We start from the raw sequence: 21,482 nt of genomic DNA, 5'->3' as shown, positions 1-21,482 counted from the left end.
AGTCTTTTTCTTTTTCTAGTTACTCTATACTCCAGCGGTATCTCCCTATAGATTAGTAAGATGAATGTGTCCACAGTTAGGTGTATACCTATCTTTAAAGAAAAAAGATGTCTGTCAGTTACACTGCTATGACCTCAGGTTCCAGAATATTAAGGGAACATTCTTTCAAGAGATGTTTCACTTTGGACTAATCCTAAGTTTAGAAACCAGCTTATTGCCAAAGGGAAAAAGGATAGCCCAAGTGACAAGAAAACACTTCTCAATATGAATTGGTTTGGAAGTAACTTCTTCAAGTCTCCTGAGGATCTTTCCTTACTCAACATATACTCACCTCTGTTGTCATGTATGTCATCTGAAGATGAACAATATTTTATTTCCAGCTTGAGGTAGGGAATAGGATGAATTTTTCCCCTAGCTTTTGCTCTTTAGTTGGTCTATCAAATCAACCTCTACTTACAAGGAGCCAGGGAAAATAAAACTGGGCTTGGGAAGAAAGTGGTTGCTGTCTTTTCTCCATGTAAACTTGGAAAAGGGCACCTGATTTGTTCCTTCTGGCCTTTCTTGGCTGGTGACAAGAAAAGGGCTGGCTTGGGTGAAATGGTATCTCTTTATTCTTAACTTAAAATGTGGAACCCTGACCAAGTGGAACTTTATTTTTAGAGACTGCCAATCATTTCTACCCGTTTGAAATAAAAACTCAAGGGTTTTGGCTTCAGCTGAATTTGAAATATTCAAGGAGGCCTAGGTGCAAGGTAAAATGATTTCTCAGTACTCCCAAGTGTGATTACAGAAGAGTGACATGAAATACCAAGGCTGAAGGACCAGGCATGCGGCAGACGTGGTAGGGCTTGTGCTGGAAGAGGAAGAGGAATTGAGTGAGGTCAAACGGGGAAAAGTATGTATCTTATCTATCAAACTTTAGCAGGAGTTAACCTCCTGCCTCCTGAGTTAAAGCCTCCCTCAGCTTCTGAGGGTTAGGGTCACCAACCATCTTGGTTTGCCTGGAACTGTACTGGTTTTAGCACTAAAAGTTCCCTGTCCTGGGAAAACCCTTGGTCCTGGGCCAACTGAAATGATTGGTTACCCTGACTGAATCTTTTTTTTTTTTTTAAGAGATGGGGTCTGAGGCCAGGCGCAGTGGCTCATAACCTGTAATCTTAGCACTTTGGGAGGCCGAGGTGGGCAGATCACCTGAAATCAGGAGTTTGAGACCAGTCTGGCCAACATAGTAAAGAAATTCCGTCTTTACTAAAAATACAAAATTAGCCGGCGTGGTGGTGCATGCCTGTGATCCCAGCTACTAGGGAGGCAGAGGCAGAGGAATCAATTGAACCCCGGAGGTGGAGATTGCAGTGAGCCAAGATCGCACCATGGCACTCCAGCCTGGGCTACAAGAGTGAAACACTGTCTCAGAAAAAGAAAAAAGAGATGGATCTTGCTCGTGGGTTTAAGCAATCCTCTCACCTCAGTCTCCCTTGTAGCTGGGATTTTAGGTGTGCACCACCATGCCTGGCCATCACTCTGACTGAATCTTAAGGCATTTGGGTAGCACATATGACAACTGAAAACCTGGTCCAGCTCTCCTCTCTCCTTCCTTTGTTTCTAAGAAAAGTATACAGAATGCCCTAGAGCATACACAGGATCCTGAAGTTAGAATAATAACAGTGGCCATCGACTTCATGCCTACTACATGTCAGGTACATGATCTTGTCTAATACTCTGGCAACGGAGGAGCTAGGATATTTTAAATCCAATTTTATGGAGGAGGATACCAGAGCTGAGGGTTGTGACAAGTTGTGTTTTCTAAGATCAAACAACTAGAATGTAACTATTTGAACTTTTTTGTGTCTGAAATTAAAATCTTTGCTCTTTCTACTAAATGAAGAACTTGTGAAATTTGATAGGTAAATGAGCATCTTCTCTGGTTTAGCAGAGCTTTGTGACCATAAGCTTCATCCACTGTTTGCATACTCATTCCTGTTCTTCAGTGGTAGCATAAGATTCCCTAAGTGTAGAATATAGAAAATCTGTCTAGGAAGCTACAAAAACTACTTGAATCTGATACCTGTAGCAGCCCCTGAATAATCTTTCAGTTCTTAATGAACTACTGAGTTCCTGGTACATGGAAGATACTCAGTGAAAGGTAGCTATGGTTGTTATTTTAATTACAACATGTGAGCAATCATTTTGAACTGAAATGTCTTAGCCAATGTATGTCAATTCAAACATTTTACTATAAAAGTAACTGAAGACTCGGTATTAAGGAAATAAAGAATATATTTATCCTTGAGTTCAAAATTAGACAAACAGCCTAGACAATAAAGCAAGACCCTCATCTCTACAAAACATTAAAAAAAAATTAGCTGGGGATGGTGGCATGTGCCTGTGGTCCCAGCTAGTTGAAAGGCTGAGGCAGGAAGATCTCTTGAGCCCAGGAGTTCAAGGTTGCAGAGAGCCATAATCATGCCGCTGAACTCCAGCCTGGGTGACGGAGCAAGACCCTGTTTCAAAAAAAGACAACACACACACACACACAAAAGGTAAACACAGAAAAAAACCATTTTTTTTTCCACTAAGGAAAAGCAATCCTCTTAGTTATTTGATTTGGAATGGATAGAAGACACTCTTCCTTGCTATAATAAATGGTGTCACACACATAATACTGAGTTAGAAGCAAAAATTCTATTCTTAGGCTGCAAGCTATAAATGGTTCATTCCTAATCCATGCGTTTAGCCCTAAGAAATCCCTCTACTAAAAGATGATTGAAGCTCTTAGCCTAATGATGGAAGCACCAACTTGTGGCCATCACATTGAAAGGTAAATGCCTTTGTATGGAGGCATGCAGAAAGCTAAATTTTAGGCTACGCTCTGCTTGTATTTCATCAATTCATGCCCAAGACCTGTGGCTTTACTAGAGAATGAAACACAGTAAAGTTCACATAAATTTGTAGCTAGCCTTGAGGAGGACTCAAATATTACAGAAGAGACAAGCGAATCTATTTGGTCCAATTCAACAAATACTTATCATGCACCCATGAGGTTTCAGGGTAGTGTGCGGGATACTGGGTATACAGGGAGGAACAGCATATGCCCCCAACCTCAGGGAACCACACGGAGGTAGAGGAAATAAGACATATAAAAGTAGTTTCTTCAGGGCCAATTCAAATCAGCATAGATGTCTTAGTCTATTTCGGTTGCGGTAGCAAAATACCATAGGCTGTGTGGCTTAAACCAAAGAAATAATTTTCTCACAGTTCTGGAGAATGGAAGTCTGAGATTAGAATGCCAGCACAACTGAACTCTGGCGAGGACTTTCTTCCTGGTTTGCAGTGTGCTCATGTGGCCTTTCCTATGTACATGCATGTAAAGAGACAGCAATCTCTCTTAAGGCCACTTTTTTTTTTGAGACAGGGTCTTGCTCTGTTGCTTAGACTGGAATGCAGTGGTGCAATCTTGGCTCATTGCACCCTCTTCCTCACAGGCTCAAGAAATCCTCCTACCTCAGCCTCCCAAGTAGCTGGGACCACAGCTGCATGCCACCATGCCTGGCTAACTTTTTGTATTTTTAGTAGAGATAGGGTTTCACCATGTTGCTCAGGCTGGTCTTGAGCTCCGGAGCTCAAGCAATCCACCTGCCTTAGCCTCCCAAAGTGCTGGGATTATAGGCGTGAGCCACTGAGCCTGGCCTAAGGCCACCAAACTTACTGAATCAGGATCTCACCCCTACAACTTCACTTAACTTTCATTACTTCCTAAGTGCCCTGTCTCCAAATACATTCACAATGGGGGCTAGAACTTCAACATACATGCATTTTGGGGAATACAATGCAGCCTGCAGAAATGGGCCCTAACTTACATCATAACAAACATATTAAAATGTACCCATACATTTGTTATATCCACATATATATTTTTTTCTGTACAATACTTGAAAGAATTTTTATAATTTTGTTTTTGAGATTGTTCGACTATGAATAACTCATTTATTTATGACTAGTTGCTGCTTCTTTGCAACCATTCATATTTGGGAATTTTTGCAAAATGAGAACTTATAAATTGTTTTCAAAATGTTAAATATTTGTGTATTCTAAATTTGGCAATTAATAAAATTGACATAATGCTAGGTTTTTGTGTTTAATTGAGCATTAATTTATTTGCAGTTTTTATATTTTGGAGCTAATTTTTTTTTCCACGGAAGTTTCTTTTTTTTTTTTTTTTTTTTTTGAGACGGAGTCTCGCTCTGCTGCCCAGGCTGGAGTGCAGTGGCCGGATCTCAGCTCACTGCAAGCTCCGCCTCCCGGGTTGACGCCATTCTCCTGCCTCAGCCTCCCGAGTAGCTGGGACTACAGGCGCCCGCCAGGTCGCCCGGCTAGTTTTTTGTATTTTTAGTAGAGACGGGGTTTCACGGAAGTTTCTTGAAAAGCTCGTTAGACCATGAGAACTGTCTACAATGCCTAATGGATAAAAGGGCTGGGGGTATTTCATAGTTGCACTTCACACTTCCAGACAGGTCACTTCCAACCTAACCTCTCTTCCAAGCTCTGGTGCATCATTTCCAGCCATTTGTTAAGTATTGTCTTGATTCTCACTGACATTTAGACTGGACATGTTCCAAACATCCTTACATCCTATTCTCCTATTCTTTTTTTACTTTTTGCCATCTCTCTTGCATTGACATCACCACCTAGCTAGTGAGAGACGACTGTGGTCACCATCACTAGTGTCCAAATCTGGTATCAGGTTTCAGAATGGCATGAATGCTTAAAAATTACCTGAAAGCCTTGTTTTATATTGATTTCTGTACCTCATTCTTGGAAACCTGTGCAGTTGGTCTGAGGGAAGGCTTGGGAATTTCTTTTTTTAACAAGTTAATGTGCTGTCATCTTTGGGAAGGTGTGGACATGATCAGTATTGATGGGATGAAAAAGAGATGTGGATCTTAATAAGATCCACAGTGTAACTTATACTATAATACCATGAAATTCTATTGGCTTTATTGCCAGAAATCTGAGGTAATGGGCTCCACAGCTGTTTCCAAGATGCCCCCAGGATGTTGTCTTAAGGGTAGTTAGGAGTGTTCTGCTTTGGCCTCCAGGCCATGTGTCCCAGGTGCTGAACTTTGGTGACTATTACTGCGACAACTTTTTTTTTTTTTGAGACAGTCTCGCTCTGTTGCCCAGGCTGGGGTGCAGTGGCGCAATCTCAGCTCACTGCAACCTCCACCTTCTGGGTTCACGTGATTCTCCTGCCTCAGCCTCCTGAGTAGCTGGGATTACAAGTGCACACCACCACGCCCAGCTAATTTTTGTATTTTCAGTAGAGATGGGGTTTCACCATGTTGGTCAGGTGGTCTTGAACTTCTGACCTTGTGATCCGCCCACCTCTGGCTCCCAAAGTGCTGGGATTACAGGCATAAGCCACTTGCACCCTACTGCAACAACTGTTACAGGAAGAAATGCTGCTATCTCTTATTTTGTCTCAACTATGAGGCAGGCTCTTTCTTTAATTCTTCATAGCACATCAGAAATCAGGTGCAAACTCTTAATGAGGTTTGCTGAAAGAGAAGCACAAAACAGAATAATTACCACACTGCACAGGCTCAGACATTCTAGGGCCCTTCTACCCCGCTCTTGACCCACCCCTTCTATGAGGCCAGGTGCAATTTACCCTTCACTGTGGAAATCACTCCAAACATGCCCTTGGTTGAAGTTCAGGCAAAACTGATTTTCAGCCTCGGAAAGAGAAGTTTTTCCTTACCTCACTTTTGAAGCCCAGCCACCAGGTTTTCATTTTCTAATTCAGAATGATTGACAATAGGAATATTCATTCCTTTCTGGGAAAATCAACCCAAAGTATACTTTATGGCACCACTAGGTCAATCATACAGTAATTTGATATCAAGACATATTCTGAAGTCTGGGTTATTCACTTAAATGATATCCATGTCAGCTTCAACAGCCTAGTCCAGGTTTCAGTCTGCCCACTCAGTCCAGTTCCTTCTCAGTATCCCTTCAGGAAAGGTTAAAAATCCTTGGGATGCAGCTCACTCAGAGTTACTTTGTCACACATCCCCTGGGCACAGTAAATGAATCAGATGTCCTTCAATAGACAAAATAATCTCATGAGGTAGTTTTTTCATCAGAACCAATGGAAAGCAGAGAGGTAAATTCACTTAACCAAGGTCAAGCCTCCAGGAATGCTGGGATTTGAACTGAGGCCTCGATTCCACATTTGTGAATTTAACTATTTGAAAAACTGAGGAAGTAGACTGGACATTGAGCTTGAATTTGCATGTCAGGATTTAGAACAATAATTCTATTAATAGAGATGAGGCAAAAAGCCAGAAGAGAAGGTATGATGGAGGAGGAGAAGGGAGGGAGATGGCAGGGTCGATCTGGGCTATGAATTACGAGCCTCTTGGCATCATTGGGTTCCTATATCTTCTTTATGGTTCTGACTTGGCTTAATGGTTATTGTTCTGAAACACCTTTGTTTCCAAGTTAATCATCATCCTTGACTCTCCAGGGGCCACGTACCAGCCAGCGCTGTGGTGAAGCAGCCTGTTCGGGGAGCCAGTGGCAGGACGACAATCACAGCAATTGTCCAGACTGGCGGGGGCTGGAGCACTGGTCTCTTCAGTGTCTGCAGAGATAGGAGAATTTGTACGTTTTTCCTCCTCATTTAAGTTCCTCCTTACTGTTTTCTTTTCCAAGACATCAGTGAGTGGAAAAGCTACAGCAGGCACAAGGACAGAAATTAAATGGTTTCAGAATAACTGGACTAATCGTTCAGTGACTCAAATGTACTCCTTGTCTGGAAAAATCTTGCTTTTCAGAGATATGGATGCTTTATAGAATAAGTGGTGCCTTCAAAGATTTCTAAATGACAGACTCCACTGTTGGCAAAGTGCATAAAATGAGCTTTCTTATCCAGTGCTGGTGGGAGTGTAAATTGGTACAACTCTTCTGGGGGATGGTTTAGCAATCCATATAGAAAGAACTTCAGCTGTTGCATAGCTTTTGACCCAGTAATTACATTTTTAGGAGTTTAAGGAAATAAATCATGTGCCAAGATTTACCAGGAACATTAAATTTTGCAGCATTAGTTATTACAGCAGAAACCTGGAACAACTTAAATGTCCAACAAGAGGAATCCACACAATGAATTATTATACAGCCACAAAAAGTCATATTGTAGAATAATATTTAATGAGATGAAAAGATGATTTGGATACATTTTTAAGTTAAAGAAACACATTGCAAAACTGTGCACAGTAGATACCATTTTTTTTTGGAGAGAGGAAAACATTTTTTAAATGTCTGGATGACTACAAATACAAATATTTATAGCAGATGTCTCCAGATGGTAGGTTAATGGATAATGTTTATTTCCTTTTTGCTTTTCTTTTTTTCAGTTGTCTTGGAAGAATACGTAGTACTCATATTAACAAGAACAATCACAAAAAGAAACTCCCTTCCTTGATTGAAATCCTTTCAGACACTGGTTAGACATTTTTCAGCTCTAAAGAGGGGCAAATAACACTGTCTTCTGGCTGCATGAATCCCCCCTGGGCTTAGAGTTCAAAGCTCATCAATTCTATTTTTACCTTAGGACATTCTGACCCATCTTTGGTACCACAGGTCAGGATCCCCTTCCAGGACCTGATGGTCTTGCCCTAGGGAGCAATTGGATCACAGCTTCTCTCTGGGAGGAGGGAGGGTATGTGTGATGGCTGAGGGTCAGTCTCTTAAGTTCAAAATCCAACAGACTCTGGGTAAAATATTTTTGAAGGATATAGCAGCCTTCTGGGAAGATCTGAATTTGTCCTAAAGCCTCACAGGACATATCAACCAGAGAACTCTGAGCAAGTCCTCATTCAACTGAATCTTCCCTGTGACCCACAGCTTGGCAAGTCTCTTCCTGTCACTGCTACCCATGTGGATTTCTGACCAGACAATTATGGAAGCTGTTCTCTGGTTCTCTCAGAATTCTTCCTGATTCTCTGCTCTTTTCATGACTTTGGTAGTCACCCAGTACTAAGGTACAGAGAGCATAGAGTAGCCATGCACAAATGTGCAGATCTGGCCCCAGAGTAATAAGTGGACCATTTTCTTTCATAGATTATGGTTGGTGGTTGGGGAAACTTCAGTGCACTTGTAACTAGGGCAAAGCCTGGACTATGGTGTAGTGGTTAGGAGAACAGCTTCGTATCATATATACACCTTGAATCCTAACTCTGGCTTTTACTGGCCATGTAACGTTGAACAAGTCCTTTGGATCTTCATTTTTCCACCTCTAAAATGAAGATAATAGAGGTGCCTACCTCAAGGGTTACTGTAAAGATGAAAACAGATCATGTATAGAACCCACTCTTAACACTGGTTTGAGGCATAACTGGATAAGTTAGGGATTTAGGGTTGCAAGCTGTACTAGGTTGAGTAGTGTCACCTTGAAATGCATGTTTACTTGGAACCTCTGAATGTGACTTTATTTGGAAATAGAGTGTTTACAATGTAGTCAAATTAAAATAAAGTCAATCCTTATTTATAAGAAGAGAGAGATTTAGACAGACACACAAAGGAGAAGGCCATGTGAAGACAGAGGCAGAGATTGGAGTGACACATCTGCAAGCCAAAGAGCTCCAGCAATTGCCAGCAACCCCCAGAAGCCAGGAAAGAGACAGGGAACAGATTTTCCCTCGGACACCCCAAAAGGAATGAACTCTGCCAACACTTTGGTTTCACACCTCTAACCTCCAGAATTCTCCCATGAGAGAATAATTCCTGTTGTTTTAAGCCAACCAGTTTGTGGTATTTTGCTATGGCAGCCCTAGGAAACGAATATATAAGCCAACATCGAATTTCATTAGAAGGCCATAGGATAGCTCAGAGAATCAATGAGCCAGCTAAAAGCCAAGCCCAGAAAGGGACAAGACATATTGTTATCAGGTGCTAGCTGACAGTCCGACCAGCTTTAAATGTTTTTATCTTTGTGTCATCCCCATCTGAGAATTGATGTTTATTTGCTCAGCTTGGATCATGTGCCTACTTCTTGACCAGGCCAGGGTTCTCTGAATGATAGTCCTACCAATATGGTTCACAATAAGGAAGGGATAATTTCCTAAGTTTACTATTGGGGTGCAGTTACCAGGAAAATTCAAAAAAATATCATTACAATACCCTTAGTAAATCTTAGCTATTAATATTACTGGTATTTAAAAAAATTATCCTTCAGCATATTGAGAGCAAAGAGTGGATGAGTCAGAAGGTTTGTATTAGATGCTGCAGAATGATTTCTACATAATCCTAAGAGCACCTAGAAAAGCTGGTCAAGGAATTCTCACTTCTCAGCCATACTGTTTGCCTCAAGCATTGCTTCACTGTTCACCTCTGCTCTCAACCCGCATCAACGCTCAGGAACACCAACCAACCACACTTCCTGAGGATTCCCTGGTTGTCCACTTGAGAGCCCATTCTAGTGACAAGGGGAGAAGGAAGGATATGTGGAGAAATACAATATTCTTTATAATTGGCACGAAGGAAAGGCCATGGATAGGGTTCAAGGTGATCTTGAATGTTGTGTCGTAATTTTTGTTCCCTAGTTGTGCTTCCATGTTGTGACTGCTCATAGTGTTTTAATGTTGATTGTCTTAGAAGAAAACCTAAAGGTAATATATTACTGTGTACACTCATTATCTACACTGTAATTCTGAGGATGCTGCTGGAGTGTGAGTGCTACAAGTCTTCAATTTCTTCCCCGCCTTATTCAGAAAGACTTTTAATTGGGGATTGTTTTATCCACGAAGTTTTATTTCGAGTAAATCACTGTGTACATCGTTTTGACAGACTTGGGAACAAAGGGAGATCTTCTTCTCATGACTGTTCCATGCCAGATTCCCATCCTGGGACATTTTTCCATCAGATGCTGAGAATTATTGCTACAATTTGTCATCCATTAAACAAAGGGTACATTATGAACATCAGTGATTTCCATTTCTTTTTGACATTTTGCTTCTTCATTTTATTGTAATTATGTATTTTAAGTGCCTCCTTCTTCCCACCTCTGTGCTTTCATCTGAATTCACACTGCACTTGGATTAGCAAATGGGTGTCTCTGTGTCCTTTGAAGATAGGGTAGCTGAGAGCTCAGATGTGAAGATTAAACTGAAGTGAAATAAGTGGCTGCTAAGTGGCATTGTGAGTAAAAGACTGGGCAGTCCAGCTTTGGGAATGTTTGTGATGTGGCCTCAGAGAAGGTTTATGCGGAAGGTGTAATCAACTCCTAATTCAGCTCACGATTCAACCATGTTTACTGAGTTTCTTCCCATGTATAGGCATAAGGTAGGTGATATAGACACATTAGTGAATAGGCCAGAGACAGTGTCTTAGGGGAGATAGATAATAAACAAATCTATAGGCCGGGCACGGTGGCTTCCCACCTATACTCCCAGCACTTTGGGAGGCCTACGCAGGCAGATTAGCTGAGATCAGGAGTTTGAGACCAACCATAGCCAACACGGTGAAACCCCATCTCTACTAAAAATACAAAATTAGCTGGGCATGGTGGTACATGCCTGTAATCCCAGCTACATGGGAGGCTGAGGCAGGAGAATCTCTTGAACCCAGGAGGCAGAGGTTGCAGTAAGCTAAGATTGTGTGACTGCACTCCAGCCTGGGTGACAGAGCGAAACTGTCTCAAAACAAAACAAAACAAAACAACAACAAAAATCTATAAACAAAATAATTGCAGTTGTGAGAAATGCATGCCATGAAGAAATTTAAAAGTGTTATGAAAGGAAATTACAGGAGAATGGGGTAAAGGACAGCCTCTCTGAGGAGCTGACTTAAGCTGTTACCTGAAAGATAGGAAAGAATCAGCCACTCAAATAGCTTCCCTGTAGCGGGCATTGTAAGCACCAGGCAGTAAAGAGACTGATGTGTAGTAGGAATTATCAGATACCCAAGGTGGGAAGAAGAAAGCAAACCAGAATTTTCCCTGGTTTTCTGGAAAAGGAAGGAGTCATGAGAAGATGTTGGACTGGGATTTGTGTCCCCACACTGCATCTCACGTAACCTGTAGACTCCCTGAAAGCAGGGACCACAGTTTTCTTGTTCAATTCTCTGATGCCCAGCAGAGCAGTTAGACCATAGGAGACACTTAAACATATTTGCTGAATAACATGTAAATGAATTTTCACTTGTATTCTCACTTGCTTCTTTGTCGTATTTAATTGAAAAACTCATAGAGCCTCAGAGTTAGAAGGGATCTTGCGAGTCACCTTGTCTGTTCCCCCATCTGTTTGCCTAAATCCCCTCTGCAACATGCCAAGACCTGATAGCCTTGACTTTCTGAGCACTTCCAGGGAGGAGGGCTCATTTTCTTTGGACCCAGTTCACCACTTTAAAAAATTATTTTGAATTGACTGCCATGCACATAATGCAGAATTCAAAAGTACCTACCTTTTTCGTATATGAAAAGCAAGTAGCACTCCATCCTTGCCCTCTATCCACCTGGTTTTTCTCTCCAGAGTCAAATACCTGTACTTGAGTCCAGATATAGTCTATATACTTATACAGATATAAAAATCTAAAAAGTTAAAACAGATGTGTAATTATAAAAGTATTATATAATCATTATAAAAAAGAAAAATGCAAAAAACTATAAAGGAAAAAAACAGTATCCTGTAATCCCAGCTCTTGGAGATAAATATCGTTAATATTTTGGTATGTATTCTTCTAGATGTTTTGCTTGTGTATGTGTGTGTGTGTATAATTTATACAAGTGGTAGCACTGTAAACACATACTGTCTAGCACCTTTGGCTTATTTTAATTTAATAATATATCTCACATCACATTCTTCTGAAAGAAATATAAAAGAAAAAAACATATCTAGGTGATCAGACCATATCAACATATCTGGAGCTAATTTCTTAAAATTCGGCAAAGATTCGGCCAGGCGCTGTGACTCGGCCAAGTGCTGTAACCCCAGCACTTTGGGAGGCTGAGGCAGGCAGATCACAAGGTCAGGAGTTTGAGACCAACCTGGCCAATATGGTGAAACCCCGTCTCTACTAAAAATACAAAAATTAGCCAGGATTTGTGGCGTGCTTCTGTAATCCCAGCTACCTGGGAGGCTGAGGCAGGAGAATTGCTTGAACCCAGGAGGCGGAGATTGCAGTGAGCTGAGATTGTGCCACTACACTTCAGCCTGGGTGACAGAGCGAGACTCTGTCCAAAAAAAAAACAACCAAAACTGCAGAGATTCCATTGTATGAATGTACCATAGCTTATTTATCTGAAAATCTCCACTGATGGACCTTTATGTGGTTTCCAGACTTTGCCATTCAAACCAATGCTATATGAATATCACTGCACAGATGTTATTTTGCATGTGTGTGAGTATGTCTGTTGGATAACCACTAAAGAATAAACCTGCTGGTCAAATAGTATGTGCTTTTTTTTTTTTTTTTTTTTTTTTTTTTTGAGACGGAGTCTCGCTCTGTCGCCTAGGCTGGAGTGCAGGGGCCGGATCTCAGCTGACTGCAAACTCTGTCTTCCGGGTTTACGCCATTCTCCTGCCTCAGCCTCCCAAGTAGCTGAAACTACAGGCACCTGCCACCACGCCCGGCTAGTTTTTTGTATTTTTTAGTAGAGACGGGGTTTCACCATGTTAGCCAGGATGGTCTCGATCTCCTGACCTCATGATCCGCCCGTCTCGGCCTCCCAAAGTGCTGGGATTACAGGCTTCAGCCACTGCGCCCGGCCTAGTATGTGCTATTTTAAATGTTGATAGATGTTGCCAAATGACTTTCCATTTGGAAGTTGTACTAATTTACACTCCCACCAGCAATGTATGAATATGACCCATTTCTTTTCTGAGCATCTCATTGTTAGAAAGTTCTGCCTCTTTTGAAATAATTGATCTGAAATGTGCCTCACTGAAATTTCCACCCACCTTTCCTACTTCTACTCTCTGGGGCTCCACACTCTGGTTTTGTGTAGGTTTCTTTTCTTTCTCTTGACTTTCCTATGAGTTAGAAGGATGAATAATGAGCAATATTCCACACATGTGGGTGGAGCCCATCTCAGAGAACAGGCCTGGATCATTTATACTGTGGGTGCTTACATAACCACCAGGCCTTTAGGTGTAAGAGGAAGAAGCTAAATTTACCCCTTTTGAACCTGAGCTCCTTAAAAAAAAAGACAAAAACAATTTTTTTTTTTTTTTTACTAGTAACAAATGAATATATTTACCTTGCAAAAAACGAAACATTACAGAAAAGGGAAGCATGTCCCTTCTTTTAATTTTATTTATTTATTTATAGAGGTAGGGTCTTGCTTGTTGCCCAGGCTGGAGTATAGTGGCATAATTACAGCTCATTATAACCTCAGACTCCTACGTTCAAGTGATCCTCTTGCCTCAACCTCCAGAGTGACTAGGACTACAGGTGCGTGCCACTATGCCTGGCTAATTTTTAATTTTTAATTTCTTTTTTTTTTTTTGTAGAGATGGAGTCTCGTTATGTTTCCCAGCCTGGTCTCAAACTCCTGGCCTCAAGTGATCCTCCTGCCTTGGCCTCCCAAAGTGTTGAAATCTTAGAGAGTTTCCTTCCTGATCTTTTTCTCTATATTTCTCTATATTTATAATATAAATGGTGTTATGTATTATGCTGTGCATATCATTATGCAGTTTGATTTTTTTAAACTCAAAATTTTCTTAGAGATTTAACTCTGTTGGTTCTTTTTTTTTTTTTCAGTTGCCTAGGCTGGAGTGCAGTGGCACGATCTCGGCTCACTGCAAACTCTGCCTCCCGGGTTCACGCCATTCTCCTGCCTCAGCCTCCCAAGCAGTTGGGACTACAGGCGACCGCCACCACACCCGGCTATTTTTTTGCATTTTTAGTAGAGACGGGGTTTCACTGTGTTAGCCAGGATGGTCTCGATCTCCTGACCTTGTGATCTGCCCGCCTTGGCCTCCCAAAGTGCTGGGATTACAGGCATGAGCCACCGTGGCGGCACTCTGTTGGTTCTTAATTGATCTTTTGTATTCCACATTATGTATTGTTGTACCATTATAGTTTATTTGTACTTCAGTCTATTAATATACATTCATGTTGTTTTAAATTTAAAGTTACAAGTAATGCTGCACTGACTATTCTTGTACCTGCCTCTTTGTGAGCATGTATAAGATAAGCATTGGTCCAGGGTGGACACTGATAAGTGGAATCACTGGGTCCTAGAGGATGTAACATTTTCATAGATTCAGCAAAAATGCTTTCCAAAGTGACTGTGCTGATTTCTACTTCCATCTGTGTGTGGAGTACCTATTTCTTCATGACTCCCCACAATATATCATATTGACAATTTTTTTTTTTTTTTGAGACAGAGTTTCGCTCTTGTTGCTCAGGCTGGAGTGCAGTGGTGCGATCTCGGCTCACTGCAACCTCCGCCCCCTGGGTTCAAGCAATTCTCCTGCATCAGCCTCCTCAGTAGCTGGGATTACAGGCACCTGCCACCACACCCGGCTAATTTTTTGTATTTTTAGTAGAGACAGGGTTTTGCCATGTTGGGCAGGCTGGTCTTGAACTCCCAACCTCAGGTGATCTGCCCTCCTTGGCCACCCAAAGTGCTGGGATTACAGGCGTGAGTTACTGCCCCTGGCCTGACAAATTTTTTTAAAATTGACATTATCATGGATAATAAGTCGTTTCTGGATGTCTTAGTATTCATTTCCAATGACATTGAGCAACCTTTTGCCTTCATTATTGGCCATTTGTATTTGCTTTTCAGTGAGTTACCTGCCCATGTCCTATGCCCATTTTCTTCTTTTGTTTAATCTTCTGTATGGTGATTTGCAGAAGTAGGTTTTTATTTTTTTATTTTTTTGAGATAGGGTCTCATTCTCTTGCCCAGACTGGAGTGCAGTGGCCCGATCTCGGCTCATGGCAGCCTCCACCTCTCAAGCTCAAGGGAGTCTTCTGCCTCAGCCTCCTGAGTAGCTGGGCTTACAGGCGCACGCCACTACTGCCTGGCTAATTTTTGTATTTTTCGTAGGGATGGGGTTTCACCATGTTGGCCAGGCTGGTCTCGAACTCCTGACCTTAAATGATCCACCTGCCTCGGCCTCTCAAAGTGTTAGAATTACAGGCGTGAACCACTGTGTCTGGCCAAGAGTTCTTTATATATTCTAGATACTTATCCTTGGCCTGTGATATGTGTTGCAAAGTCTTTTCCTAGAGAGTCTTTAGAACAAAGGATCCCATCATCCTGATTTTGTGCATCCCTTCTTGGGGTGTGACCTGACAGTGTGTCCATATCCCACTGCATTCCTCACAGTACAGAGTAGCAACACTTGATGGAAGGATCTTTCTTAAAGAAGTTGAGGCCAGGCGCTGTGGCTCAGCCTGTAATCCCAGCACTTCAGGAGGCTGAAGTGGGTGGATCACCTGAGGTCAGGAGTTTGAGACCAGCCTGGCCAATGTGGCGAAACCCTGTCTCTACTAAACATACAAAAATTAGCCGGGCGTGGTGGCGGGCACCTGTATTCCCAGCTAGTCGGGAGACTGCGGCAGGAGAATTCCTTGAACCCAGGAGGTGGAAGTTGCAGTGAGCCGAGATTGTGCCATTGAACTCCAGCCTGGATGACAGAGGAAGACTTCATCTGAAAAAAAAAAAAAAGTTGCCTGACTTAAGACTACCCCACAGGAATAAATGTACAGTAGTGATAGGATACTGTCTAGCACACCAATCCACAACCACTGTGGCATAATAGATACATACATAAAACATGAGAACATAAGGCAATATGTATAGTAGTTCAGACTTTGGAACCAGACTACCTGAGTTACATCTCACCTCTGCCTTTCACTGATAATTGTGTGAATTTGGACAAATTACTTAAATCTTCTGGGCCTCAGTATCCTCATCTGTAAAATGGGGATAAGAAGAGTACCTGTAGGATTGTTGCAAAGATTAAATGAGTTAATATGTGCAGAGTGATTTTAACAGGGCTTGGTACATAGTGAACTCTGTATAAATATTAGCTATTATATAATAAAAATTTGTCCTTCATAGTGTTTTTTTAAAATCACATCTGATTTCTGCTTCAAAGTACAGTAACTGAATTTGAGGTATGTTTCTTTCAGCATCTAGTACTACCCCCTAATGAACACTTAGATAACATGATTATATGACAAAAAAGATTAAAAATAAAAACAAAAGCATGTTTTTTTTTTTTTTAAAGCATATGAATCGTAAAAATATGGTGCCAGAGTTCAAATGCACTTAAACAATTTCTGTACAAAATACTTATTGAGAATGGTGGGCACCTCTCTTTGTCAGTTAAAGTGGTACAGCTGAGGCAATCGTGTAAACACTATTTATTAGTCACTTAGTTTGTCAGCTTTACAATTAAGCATGTTTTGATTAATTTTTTTTATTTACAGGGATTTACACTATTTTGTAATCCACACGTAAAGTGAGAGTTGATTGATTTTTATGTGCCAGTGATTTCAGAATCCCCTAATTCAAGGTTGCATGCAGTGTGAGTACTCTGTACTCTCAGTAAATTTACTGGACCATTTGCTGTCCTCTAAGCTGTTCATACCAGGTATCCAGGCTGGGTGGGACCTGCTGATCTACCTGAGATTACTTTTTAAATGTAGGGTGAAGTATCCCAGTCTTATTTGAGACTGAATTCAGAGTTTGCTTTGGGCCAAGAGATGTCTACAGTAGATGATTTAGTGACTCTCTTGAGACTCCCAAATAGATGAAATAGACATTCTGATCTTCAAAGGCAGGCTGCTTCCTTCCCTGCCCCCATCTCTCATGCCCTTTGTATGCTTGTGCTACTTCATCCACTATTCGAAGTTGAAGTTCAGAGTCTTGGAGGCTTGGAGAGTCTAAGATACAGAATTCCTAGCTTTTTGCCTCTTTGTCACTGAATTTGGGAGTGGGACTTTGAAGTGCTCACTGTGGGAGAACAAGGGGTAGCCAGAGACAGGCCATTGTCAGGAAGCTCTTCAGTGTACTGGTGTCATGGTATGTGAGCCTTTGCGTCTGGTGCACTAAAAGACAATGGTGACTACTTCACACTCACTAGAGTAACTAAAATAAAAATGACTGACAATAGCAAATGTTGGTGAGGATGTGGAGTAATTAGAACTCTTGGCCAGGAGTGGTGGTTCATGCTTGTAATCCCAGTACTTTGGGAAGCCAAAATGGGAGGATTGCTTGAGCCCAGGAGTTCAGGCAACATACAGAGACCCCATCTCTACAAAAAATAAGAAAAAAGGTTAGCCAGGTGATATGGTTTGGATCTGTCCCCACCAAATCTCGTAGGATTGTCATCCCCCGTGTTGGAGATGGGCCCTGAGATTACTATATGGTACCAAGGGGGGATGGTGCCAAACCATTAGAAGCTGCCCCTGTGATCCAATCACAATTGGATCCATCCCCCTTTGGTACTGTATAGTGAGTACGTTCTTATGAGATCTGGTTGTTTAAAAGTGTGTAGCACCTCTGCCTTTGCTCTCTTCCTCTTTCCCTGGCCATGTAAGACATGCCTGCTTCTCCTTAGCCTTCTGCCATGTTTGTAAGTTTCCTGAAGCCTCCCCAGAAGCAGAAGCTGCTATGCTTCCTGTACAGCTTGAGAAACCGTAAGGCAATGAAACCTCCTTTATTTGTAAAGTACCCATTCTCAGGTATTTCTTTATAGCAATGCAAGAACAGACTAATACACTGGATGTGGTGGTGCATGCCTGTAGTCCCAATTACTCAGGAGGCTGGGATGAGATGATGAGAGGATCGCTTGAACCTGGGAGGTTGAGGCTGCAGTGAGCCATGATGGTGCCACCGCACCCCAGCCTGGGTGACAGAGTGACACCCTGCCTCAAAATCAATCAATACATAAATAAATAAATAAACAAAATAGAACTCTCATGCATTGCTGATGGGAGTCTAAAATGGTACAAATATTTTGGAGAACTGTCTGTCATTTCTTGCAAAGTTAAACATATATCTACCCTATAACCTAGCAATTCCCCTTCCAGGAATCCACCCAAATGCAATAAAAACATACGCCTGTGTAAACACTTACAGATGAGTCTTCATAGCAGTCTTATTAATAATAGCAAAAAATGAAATAATCAAATGTTTATCAATGGGAGAATGGAGAAACAATTTGTAGAATATTCATACAATGGAATATGACTCAACTCTGAAAAAAGAGACATTCACACAACAGCATAGATGCATCAAAAACATGATGTTGAATGAAATAAGTCAGATACAAAAGCAAACATGATTTCATTTATGTGAAGTCCAAGAAGAGGCAAAACTCATCTATAAGAATAGATATTGGAACAATGGTTGCCTCTAGTGGGCAACGGGAGGGTTGGGATTGATTGGAAAGGGACACAGGAGCTCTGGGGTGAGAGCAATGTTCCACACGTCTGGTTACTTGGGTATATGTGATTGTTGACGCTTATCCAACTGAACACGTATGGCCTGTGCATTTTCTTATATAAAAATTATGCCTCCATAAAATATTTAAAAAATTTTTAGAGATTATGGTTAGCTTGGAACTTTTGAGGTTTCACAGTCCTAATTATTTGCATTCATCAGAGTTGTCATCTTTTACAATGCTAGATGACATCTTAACTGTATATCAGGGGTTTTTAACCTGTGGTCTGTTAATAATTTTCAATGAATCCATGAACTCCGTGAAATTGAATGCACAATTTTGCATGTCTATGTGTGTGTAGTTTTCTTTTCCCTTGTGGACTGAGTTCATAGCTATCATTGTACTCTCAAAATTGTCTGTGACCCAAAACATATTTAGAATAGAATCCCTGTGTTGGAAGGTTCACGCAGAGTGTGTAGAAAACAATATCAGTAAAGATGAGTGAACTAATAAATGACAAATTGTTTCTAGTCGATGTTCAAGGAAACAAGCCCCTAATAGTTTGCAGATTGAAACTGGCAGATGTCAGTGACTCCAAGACACTAACATAAATTGAATAACTTGGTCTGAGAAATAGAATAAAGCCCTGATAAGAATAGGAGGCAGAGTCAGTGTACTATAAAAGACTTTTCAATTACACTTATGGAAATAGATGTCTGTTATTCAAGAGTATACCGTGTTTATTTTAAATATTGAAATTAGATAGATGAACGTAATGGAAGCAACAGTTATGATTCAACTGTAAAAAAATTATTTGATGCTTTTTCTCTTAACAGGAACAAAACAATTACCATAGTCAATGCTAACAGAATTGTATCAGGTTTAACAAAAGAAGGCAATTTTGATGTGGCTCAGTTATGGCAGTTTTCATACAATGAGTTTTGGGAATTGGTTATTTATTCTCAGTGTCTGATAGTAGGGAGACAGTGCAGCATTAAACTGATGGCATAAAGTTGTAAATATTCTTTGAGATGTGAAGTTGCTCCAAGAAATCTGAGAAGCTTGGCTTTTTTGGATGTGGTTATTGACAGGTTTCTGTGGTCTATTCTGTCCTATGTGTCTTGAGTGTGACATCGCCAGGCATTATGGAGAGTGTCTTTGTTGGCCGTTGTTACCTGGGTCCACCTTTGCACTGAGAATTGGCACCAGGGAGAGACATAAAATACAGGTAAGTGTGTTTGAAGGTATAAGTGAACCTGAATCTGTATGAAAACCTAGATGCCTTCCAAACCTGTGATTTTTCAAATAAAAAAAGGGTGGGTGAGATTGTCGAAACATACCATGCTTAGTGGGAAACTTTGAGAAAGGAAATACATTTAAAATTTTTATTCTTTACCAGGAAGTATAAGTTAACTAAAATACCATATTATTTTAGTAGAGATGGGGTTTTGCCACGTTGGCCAGGCTGTTCTCAAAGTCCTGCCCTCAATGATCCGCCCACTTCGGCCTCCCAAAGTGCTGGGATTACAGGTGTGAACCACCATGCCTGGCCCAGACTGATATATTTTTAAGTGAAAAAAAAAAAAAAAAAAAAAAAGTAAAGCACAGAAGTATGGAACTATTTAAAAAGACTTTATATGTGTACGTTTATGTAGACAAAGAATTTATCTGGAAGTGGTTACAAGAAACTAGTAACAATGATTACTTCCAGGCAGGCAACTGGATGGCTGGGGACAGCTGGAGAGAGGGATTTACTTTTTACTTCCTATCCCTTCTTACACTGAAATTTTAGGCCATGTGCACTTATTACCTACTCCAAAGAAATAAATAATTATAAATATTAGGTCCTAAGAGAAAGAACCAAGAAGTTGATAGAGAAATCAGTGGTTTCAATTATAAAGGCCCATATCAGAGGTCCTAAGGGCAGGGCTCTGAATCGCAGGTATTGATTAGCAATTCAGCTGCTTGGCACTTATACAATTTAGTGTCCCTGGGCATTGGCTTAAGGATGTTAGTGAACCTTTGAAGTCGTGGTTGAAGGGCCAGGAGGTAATATTGTACAGGTCCCTGGGGAAGAAAAATGAGCCTGTGTGACTACAACAGAACAGACTCTGGTCTTGCCCTAGGGCACGTTGTGTGAAGACTGGCTGGCGGTGCACTGCTGTTGGCCTTTTTCCATCTGCCAGGTGGCCCGTGAACTCAAGATGAGGACCTCCCAAGTGTATGAAATCTGTGCAGTCCCAATGACTAAGGACACCCTGGTTTGACAGAGCAAGATAACTCCTCTTCCTTACTCCCCAACACCCTCCTCTCAAACCTCTGAGTAGAACAATTGCTTTTTCCTAAGTTTTTACTGAAATGGTATAAAAATAAATGATTTCCCCCCATTGTCTCTACTGTTCTTCTTTCTTTACATATTTCCCTGTTGATGACTTTATCATTTGTCTGAATTTGCTATTCCAGTCCAGCCATATAAAGTAGATCTAGAGGTGAGTTTTCTTGTTTGTTTATTTTCTGAGACAGAGTCTTGGCTCTGTCACCCGGGCTGGAGTGCAGTGGCACCATCTCGCCTTCAAGCAATTCTCCTGTCTCAGCCTCCTGAGTAGCTGGGATTACAGGCATGCACCAACACACCTGGCTAATTTTTGCATTTTAAGTAGAGACGGGGTTTCAACATGTTGGCCAGACTGGACTTGAACTCCTGACTTCAGGTGATCCACCTGCCTCGGACTCTCAAAGTGCTGGGATTATAGACGTGAGCCATCACGCCCAGCCTAGAGGTGAGTTTTGTGCCTCCCCTCCCCTGCTGGAGTTTTGGAAGCTTGCATTTTCCCCTCCAGATTTCTACTGCCATCCTTTCATGAGGGATGTCTGAGAAGCTGGAAGAGTTGTTATGTGGCTTTCTTATGTCAAGCCACCTTCCTCAGAGTATCAGGGATGGGGCAGAAGGTGGTTAACTTTAGTTAGCATCTGGACTGGCTGGAAATGTCACTGAAACACATCAGCAATTATCTTTCCCTTGTCCCAACTCTTCAGGTCTGATTGCTTCAAGGAGAAAGTCTCAGGTTGGTGCCCATC

At 41.3% G+C, this 21,482-nt stretch overlaps 1 protein-coding gene across 1 annotated transcript; it reads left to right on the top strand.

Moving 5' to 3' along the window:
* The first annotated feature begins 212 nt into the window (after positions 1 to 212).
* On the top strand, positions 213 to 20,791 carry PLAC8L1 (PLAC8 like 1). Its single transcript, XM_010370621.2, has 4 exons — positions 213 to 386; positions 6,527 to 6,663; positions 19,496 to 19,632; positions 20,531 to 20,791. Exons 1-4 carry the CDS (start codon positions 265 to 267, stop codon positions 20,669 to 20,671), a joined length of 537 nt encoding a protein of 178 aa, XP_010368923.1. The 5' UTR covers positions 213 to 264; the 3' UTR covers positions 20,672 to 20,791.
* The last annotated feature ends 691 nt before the right edge of the window (positions 20,792 to 21,482 follow it).

This window comes from Rhinopithecus roxellana, chromosome 3, assembly GCF_007565055.1.
Source record: "Rhinopithecus roxellana isolate Shanxi Qingling chromosome 3, ASM756505v1, whole genome shotgun sequence".
NCBI lineage: Eukaryota > Metazoa > Chordata > Mammalia > Primates > Cercopithecidae > Rhinopithecus > Rhinopithecus roxellana.
The sequence above is the reverse complement of the archived record's forward strand: the minus strand, read 5'-3'. Positions and strand labels throughout refer to the sequence as shown.

Bases quoted from the DNA above. Each gene is read 5' to 3' on its own strand.
- PLAC8L1 (XM_010370621.2), top strand. From the start codon at position 265: ATGAATTGGTTTGGAAGTAACTTCTTCAAGTCTCCTGAGGATCTTTCC. The intron at 387-6,526 runs GTAGGGAATAGG...TTGACTCTCCAG, and splicing joins TATTTTATTTCCAGCTTGAG to GGGCCACGTACCAGCCAGCG. The intron at 19,633-20,530 runs GTAAGTGTGTTT...GTCTTGCCCTAG, and splicing joins GGGAGAGACATAAAATACAG to GGCACGTTGTGTGAAGACTG.